Below are 26,980 nucleotides of genomic sequence, written 5' to 3'. Positions count from 1 at the left end.
TGGATGTAGCCTAGTCTCCACCATCAAGGTGCAGCAAAGGCATATGACTTGGAGTTGGCCAAACTGAAGCAAAGGCAGGGGGAAGTGAAAATTTCTACAAGACAGGGAACACAGAGGAAAAACAAAAACCTACTCTAATAGAGAAATCTGGTAAGCCCTGGCGGCTTACTCTTATAATCCTACCTACTCAGGAGGCTGAGATCTGAGGATTAAAGTTGAACCTAGCCTAGGCAGGAAAGTCTGAGACTCTCATCTTCCAATTAACTAGCAAAAGACTACAAGTGGAGCTGTGGCTCAAACTCAAGGTGTGGTAGAGCACTAGCCTTAAGTAAAAAGACCAAGTGAGAGTATAAGGCCCTGAGTCCAAGTCCCAGTACTGACACGAAAGAGAGAGAGAGAGAGAGAGAGAGAGAGAGAGGGAGGGAGGGAGGGAGGGAGGGAGGGAGGGAGGGAGGGAGAGGGAGAGGGAGGGAGAGAGAGATCAGTTGGGAGTTCATAGGGGGAGTTAAGGGCACAGGGAATATTCCTAGTGAGTAAAGAAACCCAAACAGCTGCTTTCAGGGAGAGTTATTGGAATACCTCAGCTGAGTAGTAGTGTGAACACCATGTGTGTCCACAAAAGGTGTCCAATTCCACATGAAGATAGACCTTATTACACCTCTGAGAGAAGAATCCAATACACACAAACCTCTGCCAAACTTCACCAAACCAATGTGGCTGCTTAGGTAACTCCCTCTATGCCTGTCCACTCTGGCACAAATCAGGGCCTTTACCGCCAGGCGCGATTGAGCAGTTTAACCTGTGCCAGCCTCTTTGTGATCATTGTGGCAAAAACCAGGCCAAAGAGGACACTGCTGATGAGCACATAGTCATAGTCATCCTTCAGGACATCAAACTGTTTGGAGGGGTAGACTCGAGTTTGGTAAATATCCAGGCCGTAAGCTACTACCTGGAAGACAGAAACAGCATTTGAAAACAATAGCAGTGAACCTCTGCAACCTCAAACTTGGGTAAGGAAGGAAATAGGATCCCAACTGTATCCCAGGAGTGAAACCCAAGAGCAGCTGTATGGCCTCTACTTACCAGACAAGTAGACTCCAGGCCTGAGGGAGCTGTGTAGATACCGCGCATTCGAGAAACTGTCTGGTTATAGTTGATGAATCGCTCTGCATGGATCTGTACGTCTGGAGAATATGGAATCAGGTTCTCCTCTCTGCAAAACACCAGCCAGGACAGGACACTGAGAAGTCTCATAAGGAGATCTCCTGGCGGCCATTCCCAAGTCCTGCAATGGCTCCACAACTGCAAGGGCTCTACGCTACATATCTAACCTCAGATCTACTTGTATTAGGTGATTAAACACTTGGCATCTGAATGCAGGAAGAACAGTTATTGGGAGGAGTAAGGCTGAACTCTGGATACTTGCCTTGTTCTAAACCTTGAAATAAAACAACTCTACAACACAGCTGACCAGCATTGCACACTAGAGGAAAATCAGGCATTTTCAAACCCACATGCGGAGCAACTCACCCAACTTCCTGCTATTCTCGAGAGTGCCTCAGTCCTGCATCTCCAAAAACCCAAATATCCTCCCACATCTCCCAAGCTTCACCATCTCCCATATAGTGCTGAGGTACACTCCTCTGGTCCTTCTTCACTCCACCATCCCACTGTCCACACTTGTTCACACCCCTAATGAAGAGACTTCAGGTTGAAGATGAGGAAAAACAGAGATGGTGCATAGATACTACAAGTCACTGCTGATAGTGAACACATTACTGGCTGCCACACCAATCTGATCGCAGGATTTCTGAGGCTTCCCTGCCTGGACTGTTCTCCCTCCAACAGCACATGCTGAGTCCCTTCATTCCTTCAGGTTTTCACTCACAAGTCACCTTTCTTTCTTTTTTTTTTTTCCTAGTCATGGGACTGGAATTCTGAGCCTGGCCACTGTCTCTGAGCTCTTCAGCTCAAGGCTACTGCCCTACCCCTGGGCCTGGGCATAGTCACAGAGCTCAACAAAGTCTCAAGGCTATACCCTACCCCTTGAACCACAGGCCACTTCCAGTTTTCTAATGGTTAGGTTTTTCTAATGGTTAAAAGGAGATAGGAGTCTCTCAGTCTTTAGTCTTTAGTACCCAGGCTGGCTTTGAACTGCAGTCCTCAGATCTCAGGCTCCTGAATAGCTAGGATTACGCCTGGCTCACAAGTCACCTTTCCACAGGGACTTCCCCCAGATACCCATCTAAAGTTTCCTACTCACATTCCCCACCACACCCTTTGTAGCCTCTGTATCTCCTCCCCCCACCTTTCCAAGTACCCACCCCTGCAAGTTTTACTTGTAACTGATTTACTGTTAATTTCCAAAGAACGTAAGCGCCAGGAGGGCAGAGTTCTTTGTTGGACTGGCTCACATCCCAGCAAACCACAACTATGGCCAACTGAAGATCAAGGTTAATCAATAAGGTCAAGTTCTTACAGTCAGAGCCTTTAGCACTGAACACAGGGTCTTACCTGCTTTGTTCTGTTGGGATTTCTGGGCGCCGAGGATCTAGCAAGGCTTTAGGAAGGGAAAGAATTGCTCCAGAAGGCAGCCCAACTGCAGGGGGAAAAAAATGAGTATTCACACATATGCAATCCCATCATGCTATTGTATTCATATTACCAGAAAATTATTACCACAGAAATTTAAAATACAACATTAAAGCCAAAACAGGGCTAGAAGCATGGCTCAGCAGTACACCACCAATCTGGCAAGTGCAAGGCCCTGAGTTCTAACCATAGTACTACCAAAAATAAATTTAAAAGGGTCAATCAGCTTCCCTAAGAAAGCTAAAAACTGTAATCCAGTAATAGGCACAGGCGTGAATAGAACTGTCCTGACTCTTCAAGATGTTGGTTTCTCCACAGGTCAGACCACCCTAAATTACCAGAAAATTCAGTTCCAGAAGCAAGCCATGGGTATTAAAGAGAGTATGGAAGGTCATGAATCTCATCCCTGTCCTTCCATGCAGTAATATCACCCAGTAAGCATAGGCTGGTATGCACTGCTGTGGTAGGCAGCCTAGCAGGGAGAAGCACAAGCAGTATTAGACAGCACCAGTTTCAGTAATGATGATCCAAGTCCACAAGCTGCCAAGAGGGCTGGCTTCCTCTTATTTGACAATCAAACAGAAATGGCTGGTGCCTACCAAAGTTGAGAGTCACTAGACTGGACAGGATGAGAGCACACCAGTTTGGGCCCAAGTCAGCACAGATTATGTTGAGAATATCCCAAGTACATTTTCCAAACTAGTGAAAACTTCCGGGAAAGACATTCACCAGAAATGAGGACTAAATGTGAACTGGGCATCTGTACAGTAAACAAACCTAAAGAAACTTTGCCTGTGAAACAGGCACTTTCCTGTGCGGGTGGTCAAACAACTCTGCAGGCAGTCCTCCCCACCACTGTCCCCCAAGCCAGAGGCCTCCTCCCAATCCTCACTGAGCAGGTGTCGGCTGGTGATGCCCCGTTCAGTGATGGTGGCTTCCATGGCACTGATGGAGGAAGGGAAGATATAGGACTGCTGGAGGACCTGGGGCAGCTGGGGACGATCCAGGGAGCTGAAGGCGGTGGCATTGTATTGTTCAGTGCCCTCATAGAGCTCCAGGGCGGTAAACTCATTGCGCCGAGCCTTGGTGTTCCAATATTGGTACTGCAGGGAGAGGGAGGCAAACCTAGACAGTCTGATTCCTGAGTCTCACCACCCCTAACCAGAACTCATGCTGCCATCCAGGGAGGTTGGGATCCTAAGGAAACACAAAGTACCAAAGGGGTTTCTGGAAAGGGTTTCAGGTACAGGAAGACATCCTGAGCTGTCTCCTGCTCCTGGTAAGACTCCTTACCACCACCCAGTTCTCTGAGTGCACGATCTGAACGGGGCCTTTGGCTTTCCTCTGCACGGAGGAGTGGATGATGCGCCCCGTGACGCCATCGATGAGGAAGATGCCGATGAACGTGCGCTCGTGGTGAACATCCGTGCTCTCTGTCACCACAGCCAGCAGGTTGGGGTTCAGGCTCTGAGGAGGGAGAAAAGCTCTTTAAAATCAGGATGACACATCATCCACTTGGCTGTGTTGTGAGCACACCAGCCTGGCAGAGGAACTGGAAGCATCCTATAAAACTTCCTCAACCCTGCAGCTGGTCTGTGGCTTCTGGGAACTGGGGGCCATGTGAGGTACCTGTGCCCTTAATCACTCAATGGCACTGTGAAGTGGTCACTGCTACCTATAATCTGCTAAGCTAGAGCAGAGGAGAAACATCTCAGGTTCTAGAAGGTTCCCTTCCATTTACTGTCTCTGTGACAGAACACACCAAGCATGGCTCAGGCCTTGGCAATTTTCCCTAAGTTTTACCTGTCTAGAAGGCTCCACTGGCAGCATTCCTGGCTCATTTCTTCATTTTAGTGCCCCCTTTTCAAATCAAAAGCTGGATGCTGGTGGTTCAATCCTATAATCCTAACTACTCAAGATGCTAAGATCTGAGGACCACAGTTCAAAGCCAGCCCAGACAGGAAAGTCAGTGAGAATCTTATCTTCAATTAACTACCAGAAAATAAGTGGAGCTATGGCTCAAGGTGGTAGAGCCTGGAGCACAAAAACTCAGGGACAGCACCTAGGCCCTGAGTTCATGCCCCATGACCAACCAAAAAAAACACAAGATAAAAACCATCAGGTAGTTTTACCATATGCAAAGCACTGGTGAACGAAGTATTTCACATGACCATCACAAGAGCCTTAAGAAGAGTCCGGGACAGGAAGTAGTAAAGTGCTTCTCTAGTATAACACACACACACACACACACACACACACACACACACACACACATATTATCATTCTCACTTCACAGACAATAAATGAAGGCTCTGAGGGATTAAGTACCCTGTGCAAGGCCATGTATGTACCAAGCTCCACGGCTGTACTATACCTTATAGAGCACACTGCGGTCGCCCATCACCCGGCCCTGGGAATGGACGTGCTCGCTGCTGCGTTTCCCTTTCACCTTGACGATCCGCTGTACTTCTGGAGGAATGGTCAGCTCCCAGCTCAGTTCAGTAGTAAGATCCTAGATCAGGTCAAAAGCGCTTATGAGCACAATAAATGTACAGGCCTAAGACAATGATAGCTGATAAGTACTCCTTTAGTCTCAGAGGCCTTTGTACTGGAAGGAGTAAGATCAGAAGATCAGAACCCCTTGAACTATGCTAATAACGATCTGCTTACAAAGAAGTTTTGAACTCTCACTTTACGAAAGATATTAAGGCCAGGAGTGTGGCCTACAAGTAGAGTGCTTTCCTAGCATGCACAAAACCCTGGCTTCTCTTCCCTGGTACCTCATGAACAGAAAAAGCTGGAAATAGTGCTGTGGTTCAAATGGTTGAATTCTAGCATTGAAAAAGCTCAAGAACACTGCCCAGGCCCTGAGTGCAAGTCCCAAGACTGGCAAAAGAGGAAGCAAGGAAGGAAGGAAGGAAGGAAGTAAATGGGGGAGAACAATGGAAGGGGTGACACTGACCAAGAAGCATTATACTTAGGGCCTGATTTATGGAATTGTAACCCTCAACTATTTATCTATCTGTCTGTCTGTGTATCTACCTATTTATTTTGCAAGTACTGGAGCTTGAATTCAGGGCCTGGGCTCTGTCCCTGAACTTCTCTGTTACCTCTTGAGCCACAGCACCCTTCTGGCATTTTCTACTTATGTGGTACTAAGGAATCAAACCCAGGGCTTCACATATAATAGGCAAGCACTCTATCACTAAGCCACATTCCCAGCCCCAATAAAAACAAGTTTTATAAAGGAAAAAGCAGGAAAACATACAGTGTTGTTTTTAGGGCAACTATGTTCCTATGCCATTTATTTTGAAAGTTAGCTACTAAAAAAAAATAACAGGGAAGGCCTTGCACTTTCAAAACAATGACAATTTTTGGCATTTGCTATGTGTCAGGCATCATTTTGTTTCACATGTACTAACACAGTAATCCTACAGGATGAACACCACTATCATCTTATTCTTAAGACAGAGAAACAGAAGCTAGGGACATAACACGTTCCAGGCACACAGGAAGGGATAGGCTCAGCACTGGTGTCTCATGGCTATAATCCTAGCTACTCAGGAGGCTGAGATCTGAAGATTGTGGCTCAAAGCCAGCCTGGACAGAAAAATTCCTGAGTCTTACCTCCAAGTAACCAGCAAAAACCCACAAGTAGAACTGTAACTCAACTGGTAGAGTACCAGCCTTGACTAAAAAATCTAAGGGCCTTATATTCAAGCCCCAGTGCAGTAATAAGGCTAGACTACAAACCACTCAGCTGGGTTCAAAATCTCAAGCTTTCTATGAGCTTGTCTATAGGAATCACAGGACAGCAATGGAAGGCTCCCTGGTAAGTATGTACTCCTTCTACACAGCCCTGCTAACAAGGCTAAGGCACAAGCATGTCAGAAGCAGAGAAAAGTGACCATATTTCTAGAACTGAAATTCAAAGCACATGCTGCGGCAAGCTGGTCAATAATATCATCTTTGTATTAACTTACAGTCACTATTCAGCAACTATTCATACCTCTCCTCCCCTACACAGCCTGCAATACAGAAAGAGGATGTAGAGGCTGGGGAGCATCGCCTAGTGGTAGAGTGCTCACCTAGCATGCACAAAGCCCTGGGTTCAATTCCTTGGTATACCACATACACGGAAAAAGCCAGAAGTGGCACTGTGGCTCAAGTGGCAAAGCACTAGTCTTGAGCAAAATGTGTCCAAGAACAGTGCCCAGCCTGAGTTCAAGGCTCATGACTGGTTTAAAAAAAAAAAAAAAAAAGAGGATGTAGAATGAGGTGCACAAGAGCAGAAGGGCAGAGAGATGGCCCACCGTTTACTGTCTGAACAGTGGTATCCAGAGCCACCTCTGCCCACAGCAGCTTCCCCACCAGCATGAACAATCAACTCTGAAGCAGGCACAGAGCAGGCCAGTCAGAGTGTATCACCAGAGGAGTGGCCTGACTGGCCTCTTAGTCAAATTACATTGGGAAAGATTCACAGCCTGCAGAATCCTGCTGGAGCACCACCTCCTTACCTTTCGAAGCCGATATCCACTGAGCCGTCCCTGCTCTGAATCCACCAAGTAGAAGAAGATGGAAGGGGCCAGCTCATGTAGCTGTCGTAAGACATTCCGAGTCGCTGGGAAAGCTGTGACCTTGAAATGGCCCACAAAAAGCATTAAAGGAGAGTTCAAGAGTCTCAGGCTCTTTTTCCCACCACCTGTTACTGCTTCTCCAACAAAGAGATCCTGAAGCAGAAAATAGCAATCTTTTGTTTATGTTTTTTCAGTCATGGGGCTTGAACTCATGACCTGGGGGCTATCCTTGAGCTTTTTTGCTCAAGTCTAGAACTCAAGCTGGGCACAGTGGCTCACGCCTGTAATCCTAGCTACCCAGGAAGCTTAGATGTGAGGATCACGGTTCAAAGCCAGCCTGGGCGATAAGAAGTCCATGAGACTCTTATCTCCAATTAATCACCAGAAAACTGGAAGTGGCACTGTGGCCTAGAACTAGAGCAGTAGCCTAGAACTGAAGAGCTCAGGAACAATGCCCAGGCCCAGAGTTCAAGTCCCACAACCAACCAAAAAAAAGATTAGCATTCAACCACTTTGAGCCATAGCTCTACTTCCAGTTTTCTAGAGACTAACTGGAGATAAGTCTCACAGACTTTCCTGCCTGAACTGGCTTTGAACTACAATTCTCAGATCTCAGCCTCCTGAGAACCTAGGATTACAGGTATGAGCTACCAGTGCCCAGCTTTAAAGCAGCAATCTTAATGGAACCAGAGTCTATTAAACTCTGTCTAGGTCTTAAGCTTAGTGTTCACAAGTACAGGAATAGCAGCTATGTCTCTGAAGATGCCCTGAAATTAACAGGCAATGACTCTAGATGGTACTCCATCTCTAACCCGCCACCTGTGTCCAACCACCCATCCAGCACTGGGCTGCACTTGAATGTCTCCACCCTGCTTTAGACAGTACCTTGTATTCATCATCTATCAACAGCAACACCTTGGCATAGTCCTGGTCCATGACTGGGAGAAGCAAGGACTGCAAGACTGGGCGCTTCAACACTGGGGGAGCCACCTGACTCCACTTGCCAAAAATAGGATTGAAGACATACAAAGAACTCATTCCTGTTTCCTAAAATGGGTGGCAAACTGTCAGACTCCAACATTGGAAGAACACAAGTCAGTCATACAGATAAATCTGGTATACTGAGAGTTCAGTTCTTTGCCCTCTTTATGGAAAGTAAGTTCTAACATAAATAACTTATTCAGATGATCCCCTGGCAAACATGCAAAGAAAAAATGTCAAATTGCCTCTGCCCCTAAACCATCAAGAATTAAACATTCTACAAAAGGAATCAAAGGTCAAAACCTGAGCTAGGTGTACAGCTTAGTGGTAGAGAGTCTGTCTAGTATATATGAGGCCCTGGGTTTTATTTCTAGCACCAGCAAAAACTAAAAAGTTATATAAGCCAGACACAGTGGCTCATGCCTATAATCCTAGCTACTCAAGAGGCTGAGATCTGAGGATCATGGTTCAAAGCCAGCCCAGACACTAAAAAAATCCATGAGACTCTTATCTCCAATTAAATCACCAGAAAACCAGAAGTGGCTCTGTGGCTCAGGTGTAGGGCTGTAGCCTTGAGCTGAAGAGCTCAGGGACAACAGCCAGGCTCAGAGTTCAAGTCCCACGACCGACCAAAAAAAAAAGGTCATATACCAGGGTCTGGGAATGTGGCCTAGTAGTAGAGTGCTTACCTACCCTGTATGAAACCCTGCGTTCCATTCCTCAGTACCACATAAACAGAAAAAACCAGAAGTGGCACTGTGGCTCAAGTGGTAGAGTGCGAGCCTTGAGCAAAAGAAGCTCAGGACAGCACCCAGGCCCTGAGTTCAAGCCCCAGAAGTGACGGGCAAAAAAAAAAAAAGTCATACACCAATTGCCATATGCCAAATTCCCTCATCATAGAAGTGTCAAGATGGACCCAAAAAAGAAAAGTCCATCCTAATTTAGAGAGGCAGACATACCAAGCTCTTCTCTGTCCTTACAGTAAACACTCAGCTACCAACAGCCTCTGACTCATTTTCCAGTCAATTCTGTATTAGAGCTGGATAGTTTCCCACCCTGAATTCTTTTTTTCTTGGACTCAGATTCACGAAGGACTGGAAGAAACTTAAATTGCAAAACTCCAAAAGGGCCCCACCTCTTGGACTCACCTTGTCCTTTACCAGCAGAGTGCACTGAGGGGGGTGAGGGAAATGGGCAGTCGTTCTCTGGACCATCAGCTTAAAGGAGGAGTCTGGCTTCACATTAGGTAGATACTGTTTCCACAGGATAGTGCCAGAGCTGCTCTCAATGCCAAAAAGCTGCAAGATACACAAATGCTTGGCTCACAACTAGAAAGAAAACCCAAAGAACTGATTCTATCCTTGCAAACTGGAAGCAGTACTGTCCCCTACCTAACAAATTATTTTATTTCCCAACCTCTGAACTCCAGAAGGTTGGTATCTGGGGCTGGTTCCCTCACCTTGCCTGAGGCTGTCACCATCACCATCATCTTCTGCAGATTGAACTCATCTCTGGCCAAAGTATCAATGTTGATCTCGTTCTTGATCTGACTTCGGGGCTTTCGAGCATCATAGAACATTTTCCAAAGGTGGGCGGTCCATGCCTGCAGCAGGATAAACTGAGACGAGAGGCGCTTCAGGAACATCCCCAGCAAACCATCTAGAAACAGAAAAAGGCATACATGGTCAGACCAAGTGTCCAGCAAAGTTTGTGCTTTTCCCAGAAAGAGACCTCTCCTTCTCCTGCTAAGCCTTCAAGTCACACTCTAGCCTATAAGCCAAAGGGCATCTATATCTCATGCTCATAGTCTCACACTCAGGTTCAGCCATGCACAAGCTTCCCCAAACCGCCTTACCTTGCTTGCTCTTAGAACATGATATACCTAGAAACTTATAATAAGGAACTAAGTGATCAAGAACCAGCCATGCAGGATACAGCCATGCTGTGAATGTCTCCACCACAGCCTGCATCTAGGTCAGCTAGGGGAAAGTATAGGAGTGCCAACAAAGCTAGAGAAGTGCAAATGTAGGGGCACAAGGTGCAGGTGTATGGACCAGGAACAGTGCTTCCATTTCCCACTGCTGCATTCATAAAGGCTGTCTGTTTCACTGACTCCTAACAGGCTTCCAGCAGCCCATTTCCAGAGCCACCATTCCCTCTCTCTCCCTGACACCACCACTCTTCCCATTCTACTACCAGAGATTTAGTGACAGGTGCAAAATAACATGGTCAACATCAGGGTCTTGGAGTCTGGCAGGCCTGGATTAAAACTCAGTTTCATGGCCCAGGACTGTAATCATAGCTACTCAGAAGGCTGAGATCTGAGGATCATAGTTTAAAGCCAGGCCAGGCAGGAAAGTCTGTGAGACTCCATAGGTAGGGTGTAGCCTTGAGCAAAAATGCTCAGGGACAACATCCAAGCCCTCAGTTTAAGTCTCAGAACCAGTATCCCGCAAAAGAAAATCAGCTCAAGTCCTCACAAAGATTCTGGGAAATGTACTTACCCTTTGTGCTTTGATTCTTCATTTACAAAATGGCTGGTAGCCCAGAGGCTAGTGCAAAGACTAGATCATATGACCGACATATGATTTCTTTAGCTCAGTGTCAAGCCCAGGAGATACTCACTAGAGCAGCGCTTTTGCTCATCTGTTTTCCATCCACCACAACTCAAGGTAGGGAGGTGAGGGGCAGAAGGGACAGGGCACAAGCAGAGTAGTCCACAAACGTGTGTACCTCACTGATGCAAGTCAGGAGAAATAAACAACCCAAAGCTAGCCATGTGGGCAGGCAACAAGCAACAAAGCAGCAAACAGCAGGATTTACCTTGAATTGCTGGATCCAGGCAGCAGAAACAAATAGTAAAGTCAAATTAATTCTCAGCTTAAGAAAATGTGTGCCTCCCAGTGGGGTGCCTTGCCCAGAGTAGGCCCTTAACAACTACCCTTAAGGATAAGTGGCTGGGTGGGGAATGGGGAGAGAGCACACACAGTCTAGGGAGGGCTGACACAGAATAATGAAGTTCACAAGGCTAGCTACTAGGCTATCTCCACATTTATGATCTCCAGGTACATGGGGATAATGTGTGGACAGTGCCTGGCATTTAAGTGAAGTTTTTTCTTGGTGGTGGTTTCTGTTGGTTTTTGTTTTTGGTCAATTGTGGGGCTTAACCTCAGGGCCCAGGCACTATCCTGAGTTTTTTTGCTCAAGGCTAATGTTCTACCACTTTGAGTCACAGAACCACTTCCAGTTTTCTGGTGGTTAACTGAAAATGAGAGTCTCATGGACTTCTTCCTGGCCTGGCTTCAAACTGCCATCCTCAGATCTCAGCCTCCTGAGTAGCTAGGATTACAGGCATGAGCCACCAATGATAGTATTGTTCTTGGTAACAATGGTAGTGGTTGTGGGGCTTGAATTCGGGGCCTGAGTACTGTCTCTGAGCTTTTTTTTTTTTTTCCCTTTCTTTTTTTGCCAGTCCTGGGGTTTGAACTCAGGGCCTGAGTACTATCCTTGGGCTTGGGCTTTCTCAAAGCTAGTGCTCTACCACTTGAGCCACAAAACCACTTCTGTCTTTTTCTGTGTATGTGGTACCAAGGAATTGAACCCAGGGCTTTGTGAATGCTAGGCAAGCACTCTTACCACTAGGCCATGCTCCCAGCCCTCTCTGAGCTTTTTTTGTTTAAGCCTAGCCCTTTACCACTTTGAGCCACAGCACCACTTCCCTAAATGAAAATTTTTGTGCCTCCGGATCTTCCCATGGAGGCTCTCTCATGGAAAGACTGAATGTGCACACCACAGAGCCACAAACACAATGCAAACAGGCCATGGAGCTCCTCTGGAAGCCAGGGGCACCAGCAACAAGACTAGCCCAGCAACAGCCCCTTCAGCAGCCACCCTGCTGCCCACCCCTTCGTTCATACCTGCCTTCTTGCCAAATTCTCCTTCCAGCTCAGCTTGTGCCCCAGTAAGGGGCAAGTCCACCATCTCCAGGCACACCACTTCAGCCAGGGACTCCTCACGGCTCCACAGCACCACCTTCCCTGCTATAGGAAACAGTTGACAAGAACTCAGCTTGCCTCCCTAGCCCTCTGGAGACTCAGCAGACAGAACAAGGGGCTAGAATGAAGACATTAAGTGACGAAAGTTCTAAACTTACCCTGGAATGCTAAGGCATTACTGAACAGCAGGATAGGTGGCTCTGGGGAAAATGCTCAAGGTACACGTCTGTGATTTTTGACCAGTTACCAACCTGACTGAAACTCCTGGGCAAGCTGGCCACAGAGGGCTGGCTGAGGCACTTACCAAGCTGCTGCAGGAAAAGCAGCAGGTGGTCCTGTGTCTGTATCAGAGCCCGGTAGCCCACTGAGTCATCCTTCTTCAAGAATACCTGGATGTACAGCTGGAAGCCAAGCAGTCAGTGAAAATTCAGATGCCTTGGGGAGTGCCACATCCCAGACACAAATGTCAGGACAGGTCTGAGGTCCAGACTCTGGCACTAAGTGATATCTAAACAATACAGCTACTACCTAGATACCACCAATAAGGTATGATCCTGGGAGTCAGCAGGGTAATGGTCCTGGGTCCTTGGACCTGTCCATGAAGGACTTCCGTATGTGGACAGACATCATTCATCCAAGCACAGAGTAAGTAGGCCAGGATTGGACTTCCATTTCAGAGATGAAGAAGCCAGGTCCCATGGGATACCAGGGAAAATAACAAGTGCAGCTAGGGTTTCAAACAGCCTGTCTGAACACATGCAACATGTCTTACTAGGTATGCAGCTATGGACTGGGTACTAAACACCATTGTAAACCAGGTCAGTAACAACCACTACTGAGACAGTTGCAGCAACAGCATACAAGCTGAAGGCTGAAAAGAGGCAGCTGAGCATAACACCTGCCTCTGCTCTTACAGATGATCAGTCTGAGGGCTAGAAGAACAAGCACTCACATCCACACTCAGCCCATGGCTGCAGACTGGCCCCACACTGGCATGCCTGCAGGATGGAGCCTAAAGGCAGAGGCTGTGGCTCACCTTCTCAGGCCGGGTGCCATTCTGTTCTAGGCTGAAGGAAATGGTGGTGTCCAGGAGGCGCCGACCGGTCTCCACTAAGTAGAGGTTAATAGTGTAGGTCTGGTTGAAGCACATCAGTGAGTCCTAGAGATACAAACAAGTAGGTCAATTAAAAAGGATCTCCCTCAGGCAGGGAATGTGGCTTAGTGATAGAGTTCTTACCCAGCATGCACAAAGCCTTGGGTTCTATTCCTCAGTACTACATACACAGAAAAGGCCAGATATGGTGCTATGGCTCAAGTGGCAGAGTGTTAGCCTTGAGCAAAGAACCTCAGGAACAGTGCTCAGGCCCTGAGGTCAAGCCCCAGGATTGCACCAAAAAAAAAAAAGGATCTTCCTTGCCAAGTGCCAGTGACTCATATCTGTCATCTTGCAAACTCAAGAGGTTGAGGTTTGAAACCACCCTGGACAGACAAATCTAAGAAACTCTCATCTCCAAATAAAAAGCAAAAAGCTCAAAATAGAGGTGTGTGGGCTCAAGTGGTCAAACAACAGCTTTGAATAGAAAAAGGAGCAAGGGGCCGGGAGTTTGGCCTAGTGGTTAAAATGCTTGCCTAGCATGCATGAAGACCCGGGTTCGATTCCTCGGTACCACATACATAGAAAAAAGCCAGAAGTGGTGCTGAGGCTCAAGTGGTAGAGCTCTAGCCTTGAGAAAGTCCAAGGAGAGTGCTCAGGCCCTGAGCTCAAGTCCAGGACTGGCAAAAAAAAAAAAAAAGAAAAAAAAAAAGAAAAAGGATAGCAAGAGCACAAGTCCTCAAGTTCAAGCCCTAGTACCAGCACCAACAAACAAACAAACAAACAAACAAATAAATAAGTAAGTCCAAGGGGGGAAGAAACATCCTAAAAAAGAATTCAGGAAGCTGAGAGTTTGGGCTAGTGGTGGAGTGCTCACCTAGCATGCACAAAGCCCTGGGATCGATTCCTCAGTACCACATACACAGAAAAAAAAAAAGCTGGAAGTGGTGCTGTAGCTCAAGTGGCAGGGTGCTAGTCTTGAGAAAAGCTCAAGGACAGTGTTCAGTCCCTGAGTTCAAGCCCCAGGACTGGCAAAAAAAAAGAAAGGAAGGAAGGAAGGAAGGAAGGAAGGAAGGAAGGAAGGAAGGAAGAAAGAAAGAAAGAAAGAAAGAAAGAAAGAAAGAAAGAAAGAAAGAAAGAAAGAAAGAAAGAGAATTCAGACAGGCCAACTGTCAGTGGCTCACACCTATAATCCTAGCCACTCAGGAAGCTGAGATCTGAGGCTCACTGTTTGAAGCCAGCCAAGGCATAAGACTCATCTCTAATTAACCACTCAAAAAATAGAAATGCCACTGTGGCTCAAAGTGGTAGCATGCAAACCTAACCTTGAGCAAAAAGAGCTCAGGGACAGTGCCCAGGCCCTGAGTTCAAGCCCCATTACCAACAAAAAGAATTCAGACTAGAGATTGGAGACATGGCTCAGGTAGGAAAGTACCAGCCAATGAGCAAAAAAGTAAATCATAAGTTCAAGTCCCCATCTTGGACCAAAAAAAAAAAAAATTCAGACTAGAGAGAAAATGCATCCAAAGAAAAATAACAATCAAAGAAAAAACCAAGCGCAGTGGCTCATGCCTACAATCCTAGCTACTCAGGAGGCTGAGATCTGAAGATCATGGTTCAAAGCCAGCCCAGGCACTATAGTCCATGGTACTCTTATCTCCAATTAGCCACTAGAAAACTGGAAGGTCGGTAGTCTTGAGCTGAAGAGCTCAGGGACAACGCCCAGGCCCAAAGTTCAAGCACCCATGACCAACCCAAAAAAGAAGAAAAGGGGCCGGGAGTTTGGCCTAGTGGTAGAGTGCTTGCCTAGCATGCACAAAGACCCAGGTTCGATTCCTCAGTTCCACATACATAGAAAAAAAAAAGCCAGAAATGGTGCTGTAGCTCAAGTGGTAGAGCTCAAGCCTTGAGAAAGTCCAACGACAGTGCTCAGACCCTGAGTTCAAGCCCAGGACTGGCAAAAAAAAAAAAAAAAGGGCCAGGAGTTTGGTATAATGGTAGAGTGCTTGCCTAGCATACACGAAGAGCCGGGTTCGATTCCTTGGCACAACATACATAGAAAAAAGGCGGAAGTGGTGCTGAGGCTCAAGTGGCAGAGCTTGAGAAAGTCTAAGGACAGTGCTCAGGCGCTGAGCTCAAGCCCAGGACTGGCAAAAAAATAAAAATAAAAAGAGAGAGGTACCTTATACTCATAAATAAATAAGTAAACAACTACTATACTTGTCATAGAAGGAAGCTGTAAGGTACACTGTGGCAGAGACTTTACAAAGAGTGGTTTGACTGTGACCAAGAACAGGAAGCAAAGAAAACTACAGCAAAGCCTCAAGTCCAGCCAGGGTCCTACTCTGCCACCTAATGGTACAGCAAGGAGACTACTCAGCTCTACCAGTCATTGGAACCTGGTTGAGAACAAGTGCCAGAGATTCTACCTCATCATCAACCATGAAAAAGGACCAAAGCAAACACATTCAATTTATAGTACTCAAGAGCTTATACGAAGCCTACTAGCCTCAGCCACTCCCAACTTCCTCAATGGCCCCAGGTTGGCACACTGCCCAATGCCACTTTACCTGTGTACTGAACTTCTCTGAAAAGCTCGCCATCGATCCATCTTCAGAATGGCTTGGTTTCTATTACAAGAGAGACAGGAGGAAATTGAGCCAGAGTCCCTTTCAGTCACCAAAATGAAGCTTTCATTTTTCAGCATTAGGGGAAAGCAACTCTCATTTCTCATCTCTACCCACAAGCCCATGCACCCCTTAACAAACAGTCCCAGGAGAAAGTCATATTACTGGGACCTAAGAGCAAGGGTCTGCTTCCTGAAGAGGAAGAGAGAAGTTACCTCTCAGCAACCTCCCTCGCCTGCATTCAACCTGACCAGACTCCTGACTGCCAGAGATCACAGCAGAGACAAGGAGAGACAATCCACGCGCTGGTGTTTACTCTCAGTACTCACTGCTTCATTCCGACAGGTCATGACTGCAGCCACCGTCTTCTCCCCTGTGGTAGCAAAGCTCACGAGGGCAGTCTAGGGGAAAAAGCAAGGTGTCACTTCCCAAAAGGGTATCCTAACCAGGAGTGTTCCCAAGCATTACAGAGTTCAAAGCAGTCCCAACTTTGAGCAACTTAGCAGAGGGGGAGGCCCAAGGTGTATCTAACAGAACCCTTCCCTCCCTCCAGCACACTCACAGGTCACCCTAAACCCTGGGCTGGATGCTATCTATGGGGAGGCTCTGACTGCCAGCTCTGCCTTCCCACAGCAAGGCAGCACTTACTAACGATCCTGTATTAACACAAAGGAGAAAAAGTACCTCACTCATTTTCCAACCCCTTATAGGATAGTCATGGGTCTCAGGCTTAACTGAGACACTGCCTCATAGCAAACTTGTCTTCACTACACCCACCTGAATTCTCAGGTATCGAGGTGCCTGTGCTTACCTGGGGAAAGTTTTTGAGCAGACTCAGAGCTCCATGGTGGTAATGCAGCAAAGCATAGTGGCTCGGGGACACCTGAAGGAAGAACTGGGCCCGAGAAGGCTCCACTGGGTTGGGTTGGGTGGGGAGGACCCGGGGTTGGAATCCATTTCCAAATTCTAAGTTGAGAGACTGAGGAAGACAAGAAAAGGAGGATCACAAAGAGTGGCCAACCAGCCGCTGTCCCACGCAGGCTTAGATCCTGCCCCACTTTACAAGCGGGTATAACTAACCATTTCCTTATACCATGTCACCCAAAGGTGTGAACTTCACCCTGTGGCTCCCAGCTCAGGAAGGAAGCCACAATACCACCTGGAAATTCACCCCATCAGGGAATCATGTCACCTCAGCTAAGTCCCCAGACAATGCCTATGGCAGCTGGTGCCTCTCACCTGCAAGGGAATCTGCCGAAGTTCCCATTCTGTCTCCAGGGCTAGAGTTTGGAGGGAACGGGAGCTCAAGTCAGGGCACACGAGTACAGCCTCATCCACCACACCGCAGGTTCCAGTGAGATGCTGCAGCCATGGGGTTGAAACTCTGACCTGCAATAAAGACATGGAGGATCCTTCTCATCCTCTCAGTTCATCAGTAAAATCACTGCTGGAATTCCACAGAGCCCTTGAGCGCCAAGGCTCTGTGGAGCTGGTCCCAGAGGACTTCTTCCAATCCCACTGCCTGCCACCAGCCCCCACAAGAGCCTCCACAGATGAAGAACCCTCAGAATTTTCTCTCTGGCCCCTTGAAATATATGTTGACAACCTGATGCTTTAGACAAGTGTTCTCTACTACATTTGTCTCAGGCCATTTCCTGTCATTGCTTACAGCATTATCTCAGAAGATATTTAACAGGCAGTGACTAGAGCGGAGTATTTTTTTTTTAAGTTTATTTTATTTATTTATTTATTTTTATTTTATTTATTTTTTTTTTTGCCAGTCCTGGGCTTGAGCTCAGGGACTGAGCTCTGTCCTTGGGATTTCTCAAGGCTAGAGTTCTACCACTTGAGCCTCAGCACCACTTCTGGCTTTTTCCTATGTATGTGGTACCGAGGAATCAAACCCGGGTCTTCGTGCATGCTAGGCAGGCACTCTACCACTAGGCCAAACTCCCGGCCCCGAGCTGAATATTTTTAACCATCTCAGAAAAGCCCCAAATGCAAACACATACTTTACAGACATGGAGGTGAGGACAGAGCAGCAGCAAGTGACCTGAATCAAAGACCATGAATGCCTTTTCATCTGCCCAGCCAAGTCCCCTGGTCCCCAGAACAAATCCACTCAAATCCCCATCAAATCCACTCTCCACTCGCAAGGTGCCTCAAGTCATATGGCCTCCATACCTGCTGGACAATCTCTCCATCTTCCACGTTAAACTTGACAATGTTCACATGGCTGAAGGGAACAACGCCAAGGGCCCACACCACCCCGGAGCCGTAAGAATACACCATCTGGTAGTGGATGCTGTCACTAAGGGGGACGGGAGACAGCAGGACAAGTGTTAGTCCTTAGACAGGAACAAGCCCCAGGGACCTTCCAAAGTCAGGCTGCCAATCCTTAGCCAGCTGTCACAAATTGGCAAGGCCCACACAGGCTTTGTTTGGATCCCACATTTTAGATATTGCTTTTGTTTTTTAGTTTGTTTTGGTAGGGGAGTTGTCTGTGGAGTTTTGCTTTTTGGGTTTTTTTCTTCTTTTTAAGTGCTGGAGATTAAACCAGGATCTTTCCATGCTAGATAAATGTTCTACCTTAAAACCCCACTAGCCCACTATCCTTGGGCTTTCTCAAGACTAAAGCTTGATCATTTGAGCCACAGCACCATTCTGGCTTTTTTTTTTTCTTCTATGTATGTGGTACCAAGGAATCGAACCCGGTCTTCGTGCATGCTAGGCAAGCACTCTATCACTAGGCCAACTTCCCGGCCCAAGTTTTAACAGCATCTTCTTACAAGGGCACTTTACCTACACCTCAAGGCAGTAGGTAGTAATTTAATGATTCTCCACACATGTGTAACAAAATGTATTTTTCAGTCTAGGGGGTACTGGCTTGCCTAACACATATGCGGTCCTAGACTAGCTTCCCAGTACCTGGAGAGGGAGACAAGGGGATGGGAAAAAAAAAGGAAGAGCAGGGGAAAAAAAAAAAACAGTTCTCTAGGACTATTACATTTGAGTGATCAAGTATAAACCAAGATACCACCCTACCCCTTCTCTTCACACATACAAATATACAACTTATTCAAAAGGTAAAGCAACAAGCTGAACAAGTGTGAGGTCCTGACTCCAAACAGAAGAAATAAATACAAGAAAACCAGTACAGAAACTTAAATCAAAACAAAACAAAAAACATTTGTGTGCAACTGAGGTTTCTGAAGCATTACAACAAAATTCTGCCATATGTTCATAATTAGCTTTTTAGATTAGAAATACTATCTACAGACTTTTAATCTGTCTCTAACATTTGATTACAAGGTTTCTTTAACTTGTACCCAAAAGGAGCTGTTTAAACACAATAATAAAACAATGTATTTCTGAGCAGTGGTAATTATGTGCTATTGTTGGTTTGTAATTTTGAAAAGAACAAGATTATATGATGTCTTCTAAACTAGTGATCCAAAAATTATTGATTCAAATAAAATGAATCCTAGCTGCATAATCTAAAACAAAAAAACTCCACCAGCCTCATTTTTGTTCTTAATTTGAATTATTTGTCATTAAGAACTGGGTGTACATATAAAACCAGACTCCTGCCTTTTTTGTTTGCCACTCCTGGGGTTTGAACTCAGGGCCTGAGCACTGTCTTGGGTTTTCTCAAGGCTAGCGCTCTGCCACTTGAGCCATAGCACCACTTCCGGCTTTTTTCTATGTAGGTGGTACAAAGGAATTGAACCCAGATCTTCATGCATGCTAGGCAAGCACTCTACAATTAGGCCAAACTCCCAGCCCCCAGACTCCTAACTTTTAAGTAAAAGAGGGGGCAATACTGGGCCCACCTACAAAAACATAGGGCACCAATCCCTTGAGTAAGGCCACCTTCTGCAGGTGACCACCACAGAGCCACAGCCTTTGTGCTTAGGCTAGTATCCACAAATGTACCACACCATACACAGCAACATGAGAGCCCTGCTGTAGGACTTGAAGGAGAAAGGGGCTGCAGGGAGCGGGACAGCTCACCAACCCATGGCCTTACCTTTCAGGGAGATGCTCCACCCACTTCAGGTGCCCACTGGAGAGGTGATGGAGGGCAAGAGTAGTCTTCTTCAGGACAGCCACATAGCGTACTGCCTCCTGCAGCCCCACTAGCCCGAGTGCCTGGAAACTAAGCATAGATACAGGTGAGAACCTCAGGCTACAGCAGACAGTCCTTGGTAGGGAAGCAAATAGGCTTTAAAGTCAAACACGCTAGGTGCTAATACTGACTCTGCCTGTCCTTAACCAGCATGAATGGCTACACTGCTACCACTCAATCAAACTGTTTCCCTGAACTCTGCACAAATCTAACAGTTGTTTGTTCCTTCTCCTGGGACTTCACAGCAGCCAGGCCAACCTGCTGCTTACTATACACCTGTCCTTGAGCTAATGCCTACCTCCCCAGCTGAATGTGAACCTGACAACAGAGCTGTCCCACATTCACATGGATGTACCCATGAATTACTATTGTAAGATGTGTGCATTAATGCAAAGAACTTAAATAGCTTCAACAGACTTTGCAAAGATAAGACAATGATTCAAGCCTTGTGTTTCTAAACACAAAAACTAAAATATCTACAACATGGCAAGCACACATTATTGTAAGACAGGAAAAACAAAAGAATAAACACTGCATCTCCATACAAAGCTGACTCTAAGGGCAGCCAATAAATGCTGCTCTAAACACAGGTGACCCACAAGCTCAAAGGGCATCAAGATGTCTGATGCACTTTGCCTCTCCAGTGGTCCCTGAAAAAAGGACAAACAGCCCAGAAGTGCTGTCTATGCAGTTCTACCCTCCAGCAAAGCCTTTTACTCATCCATGATGAAATTCAGCATCTTTTCCTACCTGCCACTATCCAAGGTTATCTCCCAGTTCAAGCCCCCAATGTTAGTCTCCCAGGAACGCATGATCCGACCTCCACTTGACACTGTGATTGCATCTGGAAGAGGAAAGATGGGGAAGGAGCCATTTCCCACACTTGCTCTATAGCCTTTAAGGTCCCTGAGCAATGGCCCCTACCTACTTATATACCCAACGTATGTTAAATGGGAATATGCTCCTCAATCCCAGAAGCATCCCTTCTCCTTTCCTCATCAGACATTATACAATCGAAGGAACCAAGCAACAGGGGAAGGCAAGATGCCATGAGAGAAAGAGCTTGCTAGCCTCTGCTTACCCTGTCCATGAAGCAGCATGGCATCCACAGCCCCTTCTGCTGTGCCTTTGTCCACATGGCGCCACACTGAAAGAGATGAAATATAAATATCTTGTGGATATTACCATGATCCAAGAGGCCTAGTAGAGGGCTGAAGAGGTCTTCGTTTGCACAGAGGTATCCACCAGCATTAAGAAAGGAGGCCAGCCAGCACGGTGGCTCATGCATATAATCCTAGCTATTCAGAAGGCTGAGATCTGAGGATCAAGGTTCAAAGCCAGCCAAGGCACTGAAAAGTGAGACATTCTTATCTCCAATTAATCACTAGAAAACAGGAAGTGGGCTATGGCTCAAGGGGTAGGGTGATAGCCATGAGCTGAAGAACTCAGGGACAGCACCCAGGCCTAGAGTTCAAGCCCCATAACTCACAGAGAAAGAAAGAGAGAGAGAGAGAGAGGAAGGGAGGAAGGGAGGGAGGGAGGGAGGGAGGGAGGGAGGCAGGGAGGCAGGCAGGCAGGCAGGCAGGCAGGCAAAGAAAGAGATTGGCCTAGTGATAGAGTGCTTGCCTAGCATGCACGAAGCCCTGGGTTCAATTCCTTGGTACTTCATACACAGGAAAAGCTGGACGTGGTGCTGTGGCTCAAGTGGTAGAGTACCAGGGATGAACAAAAGAAGCTCAGGGACAGTGCCCAGGCTGAGTTCAAGCCCCAGGACTGGTGAAAGAAATGAAGGAAGGAAGGAAGGAAGAAAGGAAGGAAGGAAAGAAGGATAGGAAGGAGGGAGGGAGGGAGGGAAGAAGGGAGGAAGAGAAATTAAGAAAGAAAGAAATTAAGAAAGAAAAAAAAGAGAGAAAGAGAAAGAAGAAAAATACTGACTCCAGGGCCGGGAGTTTGGCCTAGTGGTTAAAGTGCTTGCCTAGCATGCATGAAGACCTGGGTTCGATTCCTTGGTACCACATATATAGAAAAGCCGGAAGTGGTGCTGAGGTTCAAGTGGTAGAGCTCTAGCCTTGAGAAAGTTCAAGGACAGTGCTCAGGCCCTGAGCTCAAGCCCAGGACTGGCAAAAAAAAAAAAGAAAAAGAAAAATACTGACTCCAAATGCTACTTCCATCACTTTAGTTTCTCAAACAATCCGGTGAGCAGAGATAATTTAAGAAACATCATCTAAGACTTCACTATGAAATAATATCGTTTCTGTGACAGTGCTTTATTTAAGGATATTCAGGTCGAGGCAAATAAACTGCGAAAACCAATTATATAAATATAGATTAAGAGTCAGGCATGGTGGCTCATTGGCTCACGCCTGTAACCCTAGCTATTCAGGAGGCTGAGATCTGAGGATCAAGGTTCAAAGCCAGCCCAGGCACAAAAGGACCTGAGACTCTTATCTCCAATTAACCTCCAAAAAAAGGGAAGTGGGACTTGGCTCAAGGGTAGCCTTGAGCTGAAGAGCTCAGGGACAGCACCTAGGCCCAGGGGTAGAGTGGTAGCCTTGAACTGAAGAACTCAGGGACAGCACCCAGACAGAGTCAAGCCCCATGACCCACAAATAAATACATATATAAATAAATAAACAAATAGTAAATATTCAAAGATGACAAGCCTGGAAAAAGATGTAACAGAACATAATAAGAAAGGCTTCTTGGCTGGGCGTAATGGCTCACGCCTGTAATCCTCACCACTCAGGAGGTTGAGATCTGTGGATCACAGTTCAAAGCCAGCCTAGGCACTATAGACCGTGAAATTCTTATCTCTAATTAACCACTAGAAAACAGGGAAGTGGGGCTGTGGCTCAAGGGGTAGGGAAGTAGGCTTAAGCTGAAGAGCTCAGGGACAGTGCCCAGGCCCAAGAGTTCAAGCCCATGACCCACCAAAAAAAAAAAGAAAAGAAAAAGAAAGAAAAGAAAGTCATGGGCTGGGAGTTTGGCTTAGTGGTAGAGTGCTTGCCTAGTACGCACAAAGACCCAGGTTCGATTCCTCGGTACTACATACATAGAAAAAGCCAGAAGTGGTGCGGTGGCTCAGGGTAGAACACTAGCGTTGAGGAAAGTCCAAGGACAGTGCTCAGGTCCTGAACTCAAGCCCAGGACTGGCAAAAAAAAAAAAAAAAAAAGAAGTCATTTGGGCTTGGATATATAGCTCAGTGGCAAAGCACTTACCTAGCAAGTGCAATGTCCTGAGTTTGATCCCCAGTACCAAAAAAAAGAAAGAAAAAATATATACACAGTTGGGGGAGGACAAAAAAGGCATCTTTTGGCCAACATATCCCTACTTCAGGAAGCAGCCAGGCAGGGAAGCCAAGCCACTGGCTGCTCAGATTCACTATGATCAGTGGTGACACAGCTGTATCACATTCACGTGTTCCCATGGTATCTGCTAAGTGAATTACATACCCACCCCAAACCACGCAGACCATGCAGCTAGCTCACTTACAGATCTCTCCAGTACGAGAATTTAAGGCTGCAATCACATTCTTCTCTGTGGCCACAACCAACTTCTTGGATCCAGGGGAAAATTCCAAGGAGGCAAACTTGAGTTTCCCAACATACTGCTGTCTCCTGTGGAAGAGTGCAGGGGACATAAGGGGCAAAGAAATCACTGCATGAAAAGCTTGCAAAAAGACCAAGTCCTGGGTGATCACCACCACAACTACTTTGCCACACTAAAGGAATGTCTATTACTGAAGACATCTGACCAAATGCAAAATTTCCATGCAGTAAAGTCAAAAGCAAAGAAACAAGTTTTCCAATTAAATATAAATATATACTTACTTAAGAGAAGTAACCCTCCCTCAGAGCCCCTGGCCCACATCCACTAAAGTTACAACCTGCTCTGTATTCAATGGAAGCAGGACTGGGAACTTCGAGACACCCAGGCCCTGTCCTGATCAGCACAGAAGTCAAATCTTCCTACCCTCTGTCCACTTTCACTAACATCTCCAGAAAAACAATACAAAGTATCCAACAGAACTTCCTAGACTAGTATGGATTTTGTTCATTACAGCCCTTCCGTCCATCCCCCTCCCCCTCTCTCTCTTTTTGCCAGTCCTAGGGCAAAGATTGGGAGACTCCAATTAACTACTAGAAAACTGGGAGTAGTGCTGTGGCTCCAGAGGTAGGGCAGTAGCCTTGAGCTGAAGGGCTAGGTGACAGCACCAGGCCCAGAATCCAAACCCCATGAGGGAGCAAGGGGAGAGGGGGTACTTAGTACCTGACACTTTTGATCAATGGCTAGAGTTCTACCAATTGAGCAATACCACCTACAACTACATGCTAACTATAAATAACTTTTTCTGGGGCCAGGAGTTTGGCCTAGTGGTTAAAGTGCTTGCCTAACATGCATGAAGACCCGGGTTCGATTCCTTGGTACCACATACATAGAAAAAAGCCAGAAGTGGTGCTGAGGCTCAAGTGGTAAAGCTCTGGCCTTGAGAAAGTCCAAGGACAGTGCTCAGGCCCTGAGCTCAAGCCCAGGACTGGCAAAAAAAAAAAATAAATAACTTTTTCTGTACATAAAGAACACTGTATCCCCAGACATGATGGAAATACATAAGCCCACACTGCATTTAAGTGAACCTAGTCTACCAGAAGAAACCAAACAAATAAAACTGTAATTGGGTCAAAAGGAAAGAGTCCTAATCCAAGAAGTCTCTTTCTTTCTTTCTTTCTTTCTTTCTTTCTTTCTTTCTTTCTTTCTTTCTTTCTTTCTTTCTTTTGGCAGTCTTGGGGCTTAAGCTCAGGGCTGAGCACTGCCTTGGGTTTTCTCAAGGCCAGAGACCTACCACCTGAACCACAGCACCACTTCCAGCTTTTTCTATATATATGGTTCAGAGGACTCAAACCCGAGTCTTCGTTCACGCTGGGCAAGCACTCTAACACTAGGCCAAACTCCCAGCCCAAGGACTGGTGTCTTTTTTTTTTTTTTTTTTTTTTTTTTTGCCAGTCCTGGGCTTGAGCTCAGGGCCTGAGCACTGTCCTTGGACTTTCTCAAGGCTAGAGCTCTACCACTTGAGCCTCAGCACCATTTCTGGCTTTTTTGTATGTATGTGGTACTGAGGAATTGAACCTGGGTTTTCGTGCATGCTAAGCAAGCACTCTACCACTAGGCCAAACTCCCAGCCCGGACTGGTGTCTTTAAAGTACTGTCTTTGGGCATTCTCAAGGCTACAGCTCTTTCACTTGAGCCACAGCACCACTTCCAGCTTTTTCTATATATGTGGTACTGAGGAATCAAACCCAGCTATTAGGCTGAGGCAGAACTGAACAACATAGTGAGACTCAAAAAAAGAAGACAGGGGGGTGGGGGTGAAGGGACTCATGCCTGTAATCCCAACTACTTAGGAGGATGGGATCTAAAGATCTTAGTACAAAGCCAGCCAGCTCAGGCTGGAAAGTCCATGAGACTCCTATCTCCAATTAACCAGAGTGGAGTTGTAGCGCAAGTGGTAGACCTCCAACCTTGAGCAAAAAGGGACGATGTCCAAGCTCTGAGTTCTGGTATACACATGAATGAGTAAGTGCACACCTTGCATATGGTTAAGGGTCCCTCCCTCTCAGGACATTTTGGTATATTTTCTACCATTTATTTTTCAGTTTGAAAGTTGCACAGACCTAATATTCTGCTAAACTGCAATTTTCCACTGTGTAGAATATACATGTATGATATTGGGAGCATTTGCAAACACCACTACCAATGGAATGTATGTCTCAGCACTCAGGAGGTTGAAAAGCATGTTGAGTTTAAGGACAGCCTGGATGACTTCATAGTGAGACCTTGCCTCAGAAAACTGAAGTTACTTACACTACATTAGTCACACTGTGTGGCACACATCAGCACTCAACATGAGAGAAAATGTCAACACGAGAGAAAAAGACATCACCAAAGAGGAGAAATCTGAGTTAGGCCCTGACAGATGAAAGTTCAAACAGCCGTCAATATTCATAGATTTCACTCCGTAAGCTAGGCTCTCTGTTAAGTGTTCAAGGGAATTCGTTCCATCATCCTTAGGTGCCCATCCTCCTTGAACACTTCATAATCCCATTTCACAAATAAATCAAGCAAGGCACAAAATGGCAAGTTAACCAAGGAAATGGAAATTCAAAGGCAAGCAGGTCAACGCTGGGCAGCAGGGCCTTATTAAAAGATGAGCAAATAAATGCACGGAACTCTAGATAATGAGAGCTGCGGGGGGCGGGGGGTCAGACAAACCTCGATCCTAGCGGCTGCCCTGGGAATGAAGGCAGAGGCCGCAGACGCCCTGCAGGGATCCTAACACACACAGCCCTTATTGACCAGCTTAATAAAATTCCCTGGGGACCACAGTCATCTGGGAAGCCACCGAGCGGGCAGGGCCTGGTGGCGTGGGAGTCACAGGCCTGGATGACGGGCTCGGCGTCGGGCGTGCAGCCTGCGCAGTCTCGCCGCGGGGCCCGGCTCGGCGCTCTGCACCGCCCTCCCCGAGCGCCGTTCTGGAGGCTGGTGGGACTGGGGGGGGGGGGGAGCCCACGCCTGCCCCCTGCCAGGTGCACCAACGCTGCAGCCGACCCTGCGCCCGCGGAAACGTCTCCTGGAACGGGACACGCGCGTCCCGCTTCCCGAGCCGCCCCACTCGTACGCACCAGTCAAACTTTCCCACTTGGTCTTCGTAGACCGCGGCTGCAGGGACGAGCAGCGCAGCCCACAGCCACAACCAGGAAGCCGCCGACGCCGCCATGATGGAGCCGCAGGCTCCGCCCACCGACGGCCCGACGCGCTCGGGCCTCGAGACGTAGGGGGAGTGGGGGGGGGGTGCCTTCACACGCTCCCGGGACTCACGGGCCTCCGCACGTCCGAAAAGTGGCTTCTGCGGACGCGGCACCAACTCGCCGGCAGTGGACCGACCGACAGCAGCGGCTCGCCGAGCAGACCGGCGCAGGCATGCGCGAGG

The 26,980-nt window shown here is 47.0% G+C and overlaps 1 protein-coding gene across 1 annotated transcript; it reads right to left on the bottom strand.

Annotated features, from left to right (window-relative positions):
* Positions 1 to 447: 447 nt before the first annotated feature.
* On the bottom strand, positions 448 to 26,813 carry Emc1 (ER membrane protein complex subunit 1). Its single transcript, XM_090335701.1, has 23 exons — positions 26,673 to 26,813; positions 23,488 to 23,612; positions 21,076 to 21,141; positions 20,745 to 20,838; positions 19,896 to 20,024; positions 18,050 to 18,176; positions 17,105 to 17,254; positions 16,677 to 16,844; positions 16,195 to 16,266; positions 15,809 to 15,868; positions 13,182 to 13,304; positions 12,450 to 12,546; positions 12,068 to 12,190; positions 9,610 to 9,809; positions 9,299 to 9,448; positions 8,055 to 8,216; positions 7,110 to 7,229; positions 4,967 to 5,104; positions 3,886 to 4,059; positions 3,485 to 3,695; positions 2,515 to 2,599; positions 1,084 to 1,213; positions 448 to 949 (listed from the first exon to the last, which is right to left on the bottom strand). The coding sequence occupies exons 1-23, from the start codon at positions 26,765 to 26,767 to the stop codon at positions 770 to 772; spliced, it is 2,979 nt and encodes a 992-aa protein (XP_090191827.1). The 5' UTR covers positions 26,768 to 26,813; the 3' UTR covers positions 448 to 769.
* Positions 26,814 to 26,980: the final 167 nt, after the last annotated feature.

The sequence above is a fragment of the Megascapheus bottae genome, chromosome 6 (assembly GCF_031878675.1).
Source record: "Megascapheus bottae isolate mThoBot1 chromosome 6, mThoBot2.hap1, whole genome shotgun sequence".
Classification (NCBI taxonomy): Eukaryota; Metazoa; Chordata; class Mammalia; order Rodentia; family Geomyidae; genus Megascapheus; species Megascapheus bottae.
Note: the sequence above shows the minus strand (reverse complement) of the source record. Positions and strands in the feature narration are given on the sequence as shown.